This window comes from Charadrius vociferus, unplaced genomic scaffold (assembly GCF_000708025.1).
Source record: "Charadrius vociferus isolate BGI_N301 unplaced genomic scaffold, ASM70802v2 scaffold16, whole genome shotgun sequence".
NCBI classification, from domain to species: domain Eukaryota; kingdom Metazoa; phylum Chordata; class Aves; order Charadriiformes; family Charadriidae; genus Charadrius; species Charadrius vociferus.
The window spans coordinates 425,169-438,702 of NW_009649167.1; the positions used below are offsets into that span (position 1 = coordinate 425,169).

General features: G+C 35.7%; 1 protein-coding gene across 3 annotated transcripts in view; it reads left to right on the top strand.

Annotated features, from left to right (window-relative positions):
* Nucleotides 1–8,354, top strand: part of PDS5B (PDS5, regulator of cohesion maintenance, homolog B (S. cerevisiae)) — a 92,853-nt gene extending 84,499 nt beyond the window's left edge. Inside the window, exons 30-34 of one of the 3 annotated variants that reach the window (XM_009888388.1) lie at nucleotides 1,587–1,692; nucleotides 2,922–3,364; nucleotides 3,456–3,557; nucleotides 6,505–6,646; nucleotides 7,461–8,354. In XM_009888388.1, coding sequence (XP_009886690.1) covers nucleotides 1,587–1,692; nucleotides 2,922–3,364; nucleotides 3,456–3,557; nucleotides 6,505–6,646; nucleotides 7,461–7,496 — 829 coding nt within the window. In that variant the 3' untranslated portion in view covers nucleotides 7,497–8,354. The remainder of the gene's footprint in view (nucleotides 1–1,586; nucleotides 1,693–2,921; nucleotides 3,365–3,455; nucleotides 3,558–6,504; nucleotides 6,647–7,460) is intronic. The other 2 variants (XM_009888389.1, XM_009888391.1) reach the window with 2 other exon arrangements.
* Nucleotides 8,355–13,534: the final 5,180 nt, after the last annotated feature.

Below are 13,534 nucleotides of genomic sequence, written 5' to 3' on the forward strand. Positions count from 1 at the left end.
TTGTGGTGATCTTGCATGACTTCTTCCTCTAAAATTTGTCTTTTTTTTCACTTTGCTGGACCTTGCAGATAAACATTTTTGGATTTTAGATTCTGTCTGTGATGGAGAGGGGAATGTGCTGACATGCTGCATAAGTCATCTTCTAGTTATATGTCTTTAAAAATGATGCCTTATTGTGTCAATTTTTTAGGTTATTCCTCAGTTACTGTGTTTTCTTATATTCATTTTTTAACTGAAAGTCACATTAGCATTAATTTTTTTCACAGACATTCAGCGATTGCATAGCCCACGCTATTCATGTTTTCTCACATTACTTCAAGACAGTGAGGAAATAAGACTTTTCATTTGGTGCTTCTGTGACTATTTAATATGTAATATTAATTTTAAATGTAGGGCAGTGTTTTACAAGAAATACTTCTCAACTCCATGGAAAGTCCACAGAAAGGCTTATTTCTTACAATTCATGCAGGGTCACATGCTGAAATACATTATTGGCTAAAGACGGGTTGGAATCCAGATTATTCTCTATATCCAGTGAAATGAATCTTGAGACCCATACTGTTCTACATCTGGTTCGTTTAAAAAAAAAAAAAATGCTGCACTCACAGCCTAACATTTTCTGTAATCTTCATTCTCTCCCCCATGCACCTAAGTTAAACTGATTAGTGTTTTGAGATACCAAAGAAGAAAAGGAGTTCTCTAGAAGTGATCGTAATGATTCAGTATTCAGTGAATGGTTCCAATTCAGTCTGACTGAAGATACGCAGGCAAGGTTGCATCTGTTGAGAAGATGTATAATAACTGAGCTTCCGATAACATCACAGTTATTACAGATTTTACACTTGTAGGAGTGAGAGCATCTTTCTCAATCTATGGAGTGTCCAGGCCAGGGAGTTAAGAGTTTGTGTATTTGAATACCGCTTTTTATTTCAGCGCATAGCATAATTCTTTTCATTTAAAAATGTGCACTGTTATTTAAAAATGTTGCTTCTACCTACCCTAGGGCAGATGAAACAAAGTGACTTGTGTGTTGGCTTTTGTATATTACCTTTTATCTGTGGGTCTCAGTGTTTTACATGTGCAGGAGGTATTTTTGTCCAGTTTTACATATGTAGAAACTGAAATAAAAATGAAATTGCTGCCCTAAATAACAACAGAAAGCTGAGGGATGAACTGGTCTCTGACATTTAAATCTTGTCTTATTTCCTAAACCTCACGGTAGGAAAGTTCATTCTTTGGCTGGTCTGTCTGTGGGGATCTTTGGTGTATGAAAGTGTATGCAAATGTATACAAACGTACAGATCTCTTGAAACTCAGTAGGCTTTTCTGTTTCAAAAAGCTGCTTATCTTTCCTACTGAAAAAAGAAAATTCAACTTGGCTTATGATTGACACCTTTGTCCTGATTCTTAGATGTTCTGGCTTGTGATATGTGGTGGCTGTAGTAGCCAGAGTGAAAGGTTCTTTCTGCCAGATTGTTCATGGTTTAGGAGTAAGTTTCTTCTGCAGATGTTGTTCTTAATATATGTTTTTAACAATTGCCCACTGTATTATAATAATGAGGAGAATAAATGTTTATTCATTCTAGACTTGACAGTACTGAAATGGACCACAGTGAAAATGAAGAATTCACACTGGCTTCACCCTTACCAGGGAAGAAAACTGACAAAAGGGACGACTCTGATCTTGTAAGGGTGAGCTGTTTGGTTGCATTGCAAATGTTTTATTTTAAGTCACAAGGACTTTAAAATAAAAATTAATGTGGTGGTACTTGATATTCAAGAAAATATGCTGAAAGATGAAACTAAGTTGAAGTTGTAGACTACTGGAAAATATATTTAGAGTTGGATGTGAAAATGCAATGAAAAAAAGGTTGTTAGTCTGTTTTTCACATGTACGTTACATTACTTTTGCCTCATAGTGACAACTCCTGTAAGTTTTCAAGATTACCAGTTGTGATTTGCAGAATATTGATAATATTGACAGGGGATTTTGCTAGAGCTAGATTGACGATAATTAGTCCACGATTTGTCTTATTCTCAGGATTTGTTGGTGAAGCGTTTGGGACATTGTTGAAGTTGATAGGTTCCTTGGACTTCTGTTCCCCAATATACAGTAGAGATCTTTTTTGTATGTGTTCTTGATGTTTACTTGAAATATAGCTTTGGAAGAATTAATTGGATTAATTTGGGAACGATCAACTATACTGGAGTTTTGGGGGAGCGGTGTAACCTGTCTGAACTTTCAGATTGCCTTCTAAGATTGTAAAAATCTGTCATATATGGTTTCTTGCTTGTAGCTAGCAAAGTTATAATACCTCATTATAGTGTTGATGCATTATAATTCTAACCTTTTTTTTTGTGCAGGTGTATTTTCCTTTCAACAGCTGTAAGGAATAGCAACTGTTTGTTCTCTGGTTATCTAGAATACCAAGAGGGCATCATGATTTGACATTGGATTTAGAATCACAGAATGGTTAGAGTTTGAAGGGACCTTAAAGATCATCTAGTTCCAACCCCCCTGCCATAAGCACCCTGCAGCGCACAACAGAGCTAAAGCCACAAGTTGATGATTCCCATCCTCTATATCTTTTTATTTTCCTGTTGATAAAAAAGCAGTTATGGATATTCTAGCCAATTGTGCTTGACACAGCTGAGGATACAAATGAAAAAGACCTTACACACTTCAGTGTTTTAACTGCTCGCCTTTGAAATTCTCTCTCTCTCTTGTCTGGCATTATATATATATGTATGTGTTTATACTTTTGCAAAGATTTTTGAAATGGATATGGTAGACAATCTTAGTAGACAACTTGTGTAACTTGACTGTCTTGTTGGGGGAAGTTTCTGTAGCTTTTTCGTATCTGACGGTTTAATATGGCAGTTCAATTTTTTAATTTAAAGATGTAATCTTACCTTTTCAGTCAGAGATGGAGAAGCCTAGAGGAAGGAAGAAGGCAGGTATCACAGATGCAGAAGAGAAACTAAGCATAGATGACCTGAATAAACTGGGTCAAGAGCAGAAACTTAGAGGTAGTCAACGGGGAAGGAAGAGACCTGCAGTTGTTTCAGAATCTGATGAAACACAATGGCAAGAAGAAAAAAGGCTAAAAGAAGATGTAATAGAAAGCGAGGATGAACAGAACAGTCCACCAAAGAAAGGGAGAAGAGGACGCCCTCCCAAAGCAAATAATGGGGGAACACCAAAGGAAGAACCAGTAGCAAAATCATCAAAAAGGAGCAAAAAAAAACAACCGCCAGCAGCTGCAGCGGAAGAGGAGGAGGAGGAGGAAGAAAGGCAAACGGAAAACATTGAACAAAAACCAAAAGGCAGGCAAAATAGGACACCGAAAAGAACACAGCAGAGGTAAGTCTGTCGTCTTGTAAGCTGCATCTTTTTTATCCTTGGACATTAGTTATAATTTGATACTTTGCAATTTGGGTCTTCCTCAAAACAGAGCAGAACCATCTGAAACTAGTACAGTTGAATCAGCACAGTCTACGCCACAGAAAAGACGAGGAAGGTCATCAAACACACCACCATCACAGCAAAAAAAAGTGTAAGTGGTGAATATTTTCTGAATTTGTGTTTAGTGAAAATTAAAAATATGACTCTGTGCCCCCAAACAATGATTTACTGAAAATATTTCAGAATACTTTAATTGACAGTTTAGAAAATAAATTGCCATTGGTACTTCTAAAATATTTTCCCTAGCTGCTTCTGGAGCATCTCAAACGAGAGCAAGAGAGTATGAGTAAGTTTAATGTGCTCAGGTAGCATATACGTAGTTTCGCCCTTATAGGAGAAAAGTCAATAAAGCACATGAGGGCCTTGAAGATAGGGCTTTATTAAGACTTCAAGAAGCAAAAAGTGCTCCCATTTGTTCTGGATAGGGAGGAAGAATCAAATTGTAGTGAAACAGTATTATGGAGAATTAAGTTTATTCTGATTTTCCTTAAATTAATCTTCATTTACTTTCTAATTTGTGGCTGCCTGATTATCCACTTGAATAATTTCCAAATGAATAAAATGTGCTACAGTCTATGAAGGATAGTAGCTCTTGAAAATTCTGAGGCATATAAAGCTCCAAAATTAAGATAAACTCGGTGGCTAGCTTCATTTTCTTGTGCCTACTATAGGAAACTACAGGTATCTCTACCTTTTCCTCTACATTTATATACAATATTTGTAAAGCAGAGGTGTGTAAGTGGACAGGACTTATTTGCCCACTGGTATCAAACTGCAGCTCATAGAACAGATTTGCAAGATACTTTTCCAGAACCTGGTGATAAATTCCTTAGGGCACTGCTTACACACATCTTCAGTCTGGCATTTTGGATTACTCTGTTGTTTTTTTAGCTTCTGGACTTAGTTAGCATCATGTTGATCTTCCTGTGGCAGTTTAACGTACCGATTTGCCTGTCCCTGGAGATCTTCTGTATGGGACATCTTTGCCTAAACAAGCTTTTACCCTCAGTTCAAATTCTAGTTTCACGCTGTATCACATGTTCTGGCGTTTTGCACACAGGGTATCCTGACCTTTCCAGTGTTCTGTTTTCCTACCTCAGGTCAGACCTCTCCTGTTCCTTTACTCTGTAACTAGAAACACAGATCCCAACACTGTGTTGGTTACTACAGAAGTCACTGCTGCATGTGCAGTGGAACAAGAATTGGAAACTACTACTGCCATGCAGAGAAGACACGCCAACAAGTTAATGTTGGGTGATGTGCTATGTGGCATTTGTCAAAGATGCCCCTCAGTAAATACTTAAGTAGCTTCTGATTCAGTTCTTAGTGAAATCAGTGAACTCAGTGTGTTTCTTTACCCCGTTTTACACAGAAAGTAAACTGTATCAGCACACATGGTCAGTAATAGGCATAGCACATTCTGTGTATGTACATTGTTCGTGGCATGAGGAGCCCTAGTAAGTTGTTTCAGGGTTTGGAGTTGTTTGCTTTATTCTAGATTTCATCAAAAAAAAGTCTGTATTTTATTTTTTGTGATCCAAATTTTGACTGTCCTTTTTCCAAATCTGCAGGAAAAAGGTGAGACTGCAGCAATTCCTCAAAGTGCATTATAGTCAGACCTTTCTCCCTCTTCTACACATGTATCTGCAGCAGTTCTAAGTGGAGGGAGCTGATAGACAGAGCAGCACTGTGTACCACAAGATATTTAATCCAAATAGTTAAAGCTTTCTGGGCTCCTTGGGGCTGGATTTGGCATAAGAATTCGGTATTTTACCAGTGAGGTAGTAATGTATAACCTATTACTGATAGCTAATTGGGTTACTTTTGTAATATGTGAGAAGATGAACCTAGCTGGTGAATAATTCTTCCGTTTCCTCTTCATTTCTGTTCCTTCTATCAGTCTTGGAAGGCTTGAGTTGGGCTAATTTATATTGTTTCTCAAAGGATGTCATGTTGGTTGGTGCTGAAACCCCCATCATACTATAATTACTATATGCAATTCAGAGATTTTCTTTTGTATAGATTTTAGTGTGGTTCTCAGGAGGGAAAATTCCCACCACGTATGGTTTGATGCTGTCAGCAGACAGTTGTTTTGGATCTGTATGCTACCACTGGGGATTGAAGTGTGTTTGTTGTCTGCCTGCAACAGAGTTTCTGGTTTAATTTCATCCAAAAAGTCACCTAGTTTGGATGCACCAAGACTGCATCAGCAGCAAGCGGGATGATTCAGTGATTTGGTTCTGAACTGTGCTAATGACCCAAACCAAAATGGTGATGTGAGTGCAGCTGTGTAGTTTTGGATACATACCTAGTTTGCTTTTTTTTTTTGTTTGTTTTTCAAGGCATCACGAGCTAGTTCTCTTTTTAAGCAAATGGGTGCTTTTTGCTTGTGGTTCAGCTCTGACTAACAGACAATTTAAGAGATTGTTGACTGATTGTTCTTGATTATCCTGATTAAGGTGGTGTTATCCTGATTATCCCTAGCTCTTGGCGTGAGCTAGCATGGAGGATTTGCGTTTGAGTTCATTATAGTGTTAATTTCATAAATAGCAACATGGGTTCTTCTAGGTCCATAAAAACATAGATGCAGTTATTCAAATTTCGTTGTGTGTAAACTCCTACAGAAGTAGAGTACATCTATTCATGGAATTGAATAGAAGGGAAAAAAACCCCAAATATTCAGTCTCTGTTTGGCTTTTCCTATTCACTGGTTACTGTTGTGTCAACCTTCTTTGGCCTGTATTTTGGCACTGAAAAAAAAAAAATCTGTTTTGTCTATAGAGGCAAAAACTGTTCAACCTTGTACTCCTGGGCCTCTGTTCTGGAAGAATTTGGTTTTCAAATGCTGTTGTCCCACCTCCTAGTTCCACTTTTTCTATTCCATGTATGGATGAACTAGATCAGTATATAAGACACAAGTAATATATAACATGAAATTTTAAGGCTGCTGTTCTTGTAGAATGCTTGCTCTCATACGGTTTATACATGTGCAGACCCACATACTGTGAAACTGATTTTTATTATTCTTCTGATTGTAGCCGTGCGGGACGTTCCAAACAAGCAGCCAGTAAAGAGAATGAATCTAGTGAAGAGATGGATGTATTTCAGAGTAGTTCACCTGTCAGTGATGACATTCCCCAGGAAGAAGTAACGGAAGAAGAGGAAGTTTCCACAATCAACGTAAGAGAAATGCCTGAGATTTTCTTTGTGAATCTTTGTGATGTCCTCTGTGTATTGATGTTCAGAGAATGACTTGTGTTCTTAGAACTTAACCTTCCTCCTTTAAAATGAATGAGGTGGTTGTCAACTGCTGCTGTTGTGTAGTGGCGCTGCACTGTAGTTTCCCACAGAAGCTGCGTTTCTTAGAAAATGTCAGTTTTTGTCAAGCATCTTAAATTTTCTGTTCTGAATAGCTTTTGTTATTTGTCTGCCTAAGTTGTTCGGTACCTCATGGGAATTATTTTCCAGATAACTCATGCCCATTCTTCTCAGCAAGATAGTAATAGTGAAAAATGTGTGTTTACACAAAACAGGAACACAAAATGAATAGTACTGGAAAACAAGTATGGTATCTTGGTGCAGGTTCCCAAAACAATTTCTTCCTTGTACCACCATATGCAAATATGTTAAAATAAGTTTATTTTTATATTTATTTCATGCAAATACATTAGTAATGTTAGTAGTAATACTAAAAATGTAACTGGAAATGCCTTCACACTTCATCTTATAATTGGAGCATCTGAGTGTATGAAAACTCTGAAAAGGTAAATTATTTTTGAATACTTGAAGGTCGCAGGCTCAGTAACATCAAAGTTATGTCCTGGTTGTTGACTGAGCCTTGTACCTGTGATAAAATGAGTAATAAATGATACTGTAAACAGTTACTCAAACACTATTGTGAGACTAAGCATTTTTTCCATTATAAAATATATTTATTCTTGAATTTTTCAAAGTTTTTCTGTAGAAACATTTAAAATACTTTTTCTCCAAACAGGTCCGTCGCAGAACTTCCAAAAGGGAAAGGCGATGAGTGAGCATGTAGTTATCAGCCTTCCAGGTGAAAGCTTTGAAGAATGCTTTTAATATAAAGCTTGAGACTGAATGAAGCTGTTAGTGCACAAATGGGGTTGCTGAAAAAGAGACAAAACCTATTTTACTTTTACTGCCCCTGCATTTGCAGTCCCTAGGTCACAAGCTTTAGCCACACACATGTTGATATCATTAACTGTGGATTTTTGTGAAGTGTAATGTGCGCTGGCTTTGTAGACATATGAACTAAAGAAGAAAACTGTAAATAGTTCTTTTTTTAATGTTTCTGACTTCTAAAGTGCTTGTATAGCTTTTATCTGCGGCTTTAAACTGACAGTACCCCACTGTTTATTGGATCTATTGATTTTAAAAAAGAACAGTTTGTTGAAAATTGATCTCAAGCAATATCTGTCAGTGTTTGTATTTGTACTCTTGTTGACATTTAACTGTGGGGAAAAAAAAATCAGTTGAACAAATAGTGCCACTTCCTTTTGCCACTATTTGTTGAGGAGAAGAAGAAGAAAAACAAAGGCCTTTGTTTCCTTCATTAATCTAACCTAGTGTTTACCTTAAGGCACCTACCAATCATCAGAGGTGCTAAATTACTTTCTTTTACAGTTGAACAATGTTGGATAGAATAATACAAGAGATGCAAATTGTGAAAAGTTGTTTGACTTGTTTTACACCTCAGTATTGATGCCAGAATCTTCTGGACTTCTAGTGGCATTGAAAATTCAAAAAGGATTTAAAATACTTTAATTTTAAAAGTGTGTTATTAAATAATGTACTGAATACCCTACCCATTTTATCTTCCCTTATCAGTTTTTATTAATCTACTGTATCAATAAAATTCTGTAACTGAGTTTTTAATAGTCTAGTATGTTAATGTGTATAGATATTTCCTTCTGAACATGATGTTCACAAAGAGCAAATTATTACTACATTATAATATGAAATCTGATATATAAACATTAGTGAAAATACAGTTCTTATTACAATGTAAAGTTAATCGCAAAGAAAAATTTTATTGATGCAGTGTGTCTTTATAAAGCTGTTCTTGAGAGCCAAGTGTTTTGTATTTTACAGTGAAGTTGCATGTTTATGAAAAATGTGCTGAAAATGGGATGTAATGTTTTTTTGGAAACTCGTATCTAGCAGTAGTATATGGTAGGTTGCCTCATGAGAGAACCTTTTATTGAGAGTTTATTGTACCATTTTGTTTTTGTTTTTTGAGCCAAATTTTTTTGGTATGAAGAGCTAAGTTTTTGTTGAATAACCAGCTGTTGATTATTGCAGTCAAGGTATTCAAGATTTGAATGAAGCTTCTTTTTTTTTTTTATTTTGTGCTACCATAGAGAGGTTGTTTTTTGGGATTTTTTTTTAGGTATAATCTGCAAAAAAAAAAAGAAACAAAATACTTAAAGCAGTATCCTGTATGCAGTTTTACAGTTTACAAACTGTGTCTTTGAACCAAAATGTATAGGTTACTACACTATGCTTGGCCAAGCACATATAATTTTAGGTGCTGTTCTCCCTCTGGTTCCCTACGGTTGACAACATGTGAAAAAATCAGTTTCTAACTTAGGAAAATTTTATCTCATTGAATAATGGAGCATTTTCACATAATCCATCAATAAATAAGTTAGAGTTGCAAGGTGGCCTGTAAAGATTAGAGGAAAGGATAATACTAAAACACGGATTTACCGATTTCCGAACTATAAAATCACTAGTAAAGAAACCTTTAGAATTTTTTAATTATGCTTTTTTTTTTTTTTTTTTTTTTGGTTACCAATGGAAAAAGGTATTAAAAGCAATTAGATTATTCTGCCTAAGCTTAACTCCCTCCCTCGCCCCTTCCAGTATTCAGCTTTTCATCATTTATACCTATAAAATATGGGGGAAATGCAGCCTAAAAAGGCAATTAAGGTTGATTTGAATTGACTTTGAAGTAGTTGGCACAGTGGAACTGGCTTGCTTACGCTTCAGCAGTGCAAATGCAAGTTGTTGGGGTTTTTCTATGATATAAAAGGATTAAAAGCTAGCTTTATATTTTCCTCTTTGACAGAATTGCACTGAAAACATTTATGGAAGATGTACCTTTAAGTCCATTTTATACAAAAATATGAAAAAATGATGCTGAAACTGCTGCAGACTCTTGAGGCTTTATGTGCATAAACATGGTTAGGTTAAACTTCATCGAATATTGATGCACATTACTGATCATAATGTTTAATGTAAATTTAAAGTATAGTTTTGCAATTTAAATGTTGATTTCTTGGGTTATAATGTGTAATTCATTATTTCTTGAGAAATAGGCACAGCAAATATTTCATTCTTATATTCAAACCTCTTCTAAGTTCATTCTCATCTCATATAAAGAAAATGAATATTTTATGTACTAACATTTTGAGATCTGCGTACAGTAGCTACAGTAGAGTATAATTATGTATAAAAGATAAATTGCTAACATTCAGTTAGCATGCTCTTCTGCAATGATGTTAAGTTTATAAAAATGTACTGTATTACATTAAAAGATCAAATTGAACTCACTGTAACAAGTTCCAGTATGAAATTTTTATGAGATTACCGAAGTATCTTGCTGTACTTTGCAGCAAATTAAGCTCATTTGTGTTAGATTTCCTTTTCTTGCTGCAGTGCAACAGGAAACTTTCAGTGATCTGTAGTTCATATGCAAAATGCAAACAGTGATTGTGTAATCTTGATACTAGCGTTTAAGAATAATTTGCTCTTGATTCCAGAAGCATGGGATTTTTTTTACTTGTCACCAACTGAGATAATTAATATTTAGGGCTACCTAATCCACTAATAGGAAGAAAACATGAAATTGCTTGAAAGTTCTAGTGTGAGTACACCTCTTCCACCTAGGATGGTCTAGAATCCTGTATTAACTATACTTGACTCTGCCAATTGACTTTATTTTCTAGCAAAATTGAACCCTCTTTCAAGTATTTTGACATTTGCTGTTTTGACATTTCAATGTGAACAAAAACATTAGAATTTACTAAAAAGTATTCATATTAAAGACATTTCCACTGAAAATGAATATGCTCAATTTGTGAGTAACTCGCAGAAAACTTGGACCTGAAGATTAAGTACTTCATTCTTGCATAGAATTTGTCATCTGATATTCAAAAAAAACCACCACCGAACTTCACATAGAGGTGTGTGTGCAGTTTTCTTGCTATTTTTTTGCATGTGTAGGTTTTGACAGATTATCAAAGTCTGCCTTTGTGAATGCACACAATAGGTTTTGCATCCTGCAAGTTTACGTTCCTGTGGTTCTGTGGAATTAGTTCTTAAATGCATTCATCCTATGCAAGTACAAGTACAAACCCAAGTACGTTGATATGTTTGAATACTTGTGCACACAGGGCATGTAATGAAAAGAGCATACATTTATCTTGAAGCTGTATATGCCAGACATAGAAAATTCTGAGTTTGTAGATGAAAATATTTTTTAAAATTGTCTGTGTTTAAGTATATATATATATATATATGTATTGTAGAGATTGATACATCTCTACCTCATCAAGGTAGGTGCAGTACATATTTTACGAAGAATGTTTTAAAGAAACACGTTCAGGTATACCACCATGTTTGCCCAAGGCAACTGTGTCTACAAACACACGGTGAAGATGAGTTCTAGATGGCCATCCCACTAGTCTGTCATGACTAAAATGATAAAATTCACCTGACCAAGACCTTCTGTCCAGTCATCCATCAGGAAGAGCAGAAGAACCTGAACGCGTTCTTCTTTCAGTTATGCTCACACATTGCCATTCCAGTCTCTGCATATTTGTTGGATGTTGCCTTTACAAAAGATGTTTACTAATTTAAATGCAATTTCCTAACACTGACACAAGTGACTTATATTCCACAGACGTAAGCAAACTTCCTGCTGTGTCAGTAGGTTTGTCCAACATACTTAGGACACCTGCTTTGTTACGTACAGTACAGCTTCTGGTGTTTTGTTGCTAGTGGAAAAGTAAGAAACTGGGATAGAAATACAGGAAAAAAAACCCCACCCAATTTGCTCTGAAGTTCTTCAGATTCTGCTATCTAAAATATCTGACCTCTGCACAGAGTTCACCAAGTGCCATTATATTTGTTTAGGCAGGGTAAACGTAGTATCATACAGGGTGTATGTGCAGTAATGAAAGGGTTTCATGCTTGCATTTTTTTCAATGCCTCACTTGAGTCATGATACAATTTTTAGTAGTGCTTTCATTTTGATAACGAAGATGTATATTCTATATTCTTTTGAGATAGCAGCATCGTATTGTATCTGTGTAAGAAGGAAGAAAGTCTCTCAAATACAGTTTTCTACCCCTGCAGATTAATATTTCAGTAATCATGTGATAAGTTGGAATTAGCTTTAACACGTAGTTTCTTTTGGAGGATGGATAACATAAGGTGTTTTGTTTGGCTAGCCGTGTTTCTGATGCTTGTATCCTACCTCACATACGTAGATACGAAGGAACACAGTATTTTGAAAATCAGAGCAGTATTATTGAATACACTGCCTGCTTACTTGGAAGTAATTTTATTATTAAAAAAAAATAAATTGTAGTTCACAGATTCGTTATGTAGTTCTGAACAGATCCAGAGAGCTGAAGGTTTTAGATATTAGGTTCTGTAAGACTGTGTCAGTATTGTTGCATTTTATTAATTTTCTATAGATAGAATTGCTCAAATTATGACATACAGTATAAGAGAATACAGGAACTTAGTAAGAATCTAAGTAGTAGTAACTTCTGTTGGTATTACAATATAAAAGAACATGTTAGAATGAAACATTCTTGCCCTAAAAAGCTTTTTCTTTAATATGTTGAGAAGACATGCTCATAATGTAAAACAGCTTTTTTTTTTTTTTTTTTTTTTTCTAAAGTCACAGCACCTTGAAATAGTCTGGTTTGGAACAGCTGGCTTTTTTGGTAGATATATTCTAAGCTTACAGGTTTCTATGTTCCTTGTAGTATGTTTATGTTCAGCAAAATCTAATTCTTGTAAACTAAAGGTATTTTGAAGAACAGAGGAGTTTTTAATCTATATTTCATAAAACAATAAGGTGTTCATTTTAAGCAGCGAGTTTTTTTTTTTTTATAGCCATATCTATAGATGCAGTAACATGTTACATGAATCTGATGTACACCACCACTATTTCTCTGGAGCCTTTGACCTACAACATACTGAAAGGCAGTAGAAGCTGCCTTTGTGTTTTCCCTAAAAGGCAGTTACAGTTGTCCTTCCATAAACGTTTCAAAAGATAAGAGCTGGAGGAGGAAGGGAGAGGAAAAATCGTGGTTTTATTTACCCTCTATTTATCTTCTGCTATATTCTATATGTTTTAGGAGATGGAAAAACAGTGGTGTGTGGCAGCGTGTTGGGTGAAAAGCGGGATGCCAGAAATGAGTTATTAATTTAAAAGGTGCTGGAGAGATGAGTAATGGGTAGGGAATCAACAGGTAAATGAGATGGGAAAGCAGTTACTCGATAGCAGATGACCAGTGATAGGAGTCTTCTATTCAAGATGAAAGCCTAAATGAGGGAAGCTAAGTTAGTGGTGATTATATTATCATTATTATTATTTATTTGAGAGAGGAGAACTGAGGATATGTTGCTTTCTTTGATTTGGAGGAAGAGGTTGGAGTGTTGAAATTTATGTAAAAAAAATGCACAGAATTGAGACTTGTGCCTAGAGTGTGTTTGTAGAAAGAAGGTGATAGCTGCTGCTGAGGTCAAATGTCATTAGTAAGGGATTTGGAATAGTTAGGCAAAAGAGGTTTCTAACCTCCATAGGTAGCAAGATGGGTGAGGCAGCATTCATTTAAATGCAGTGCTAAAAATGAGGCAAAAGAGGCCAAGATATATGCCATCTGGAAACAAGACCTCTCAAAGCTGCCTAATAGCAACAGTCTTCACAGGTGCACACTGCAGATAGCGATATATAACCACCAGTAATGATGTCTCCTACAGTACCTCTCATTAAATCTTTCAATGTGACCTCTTTTCTTAGCA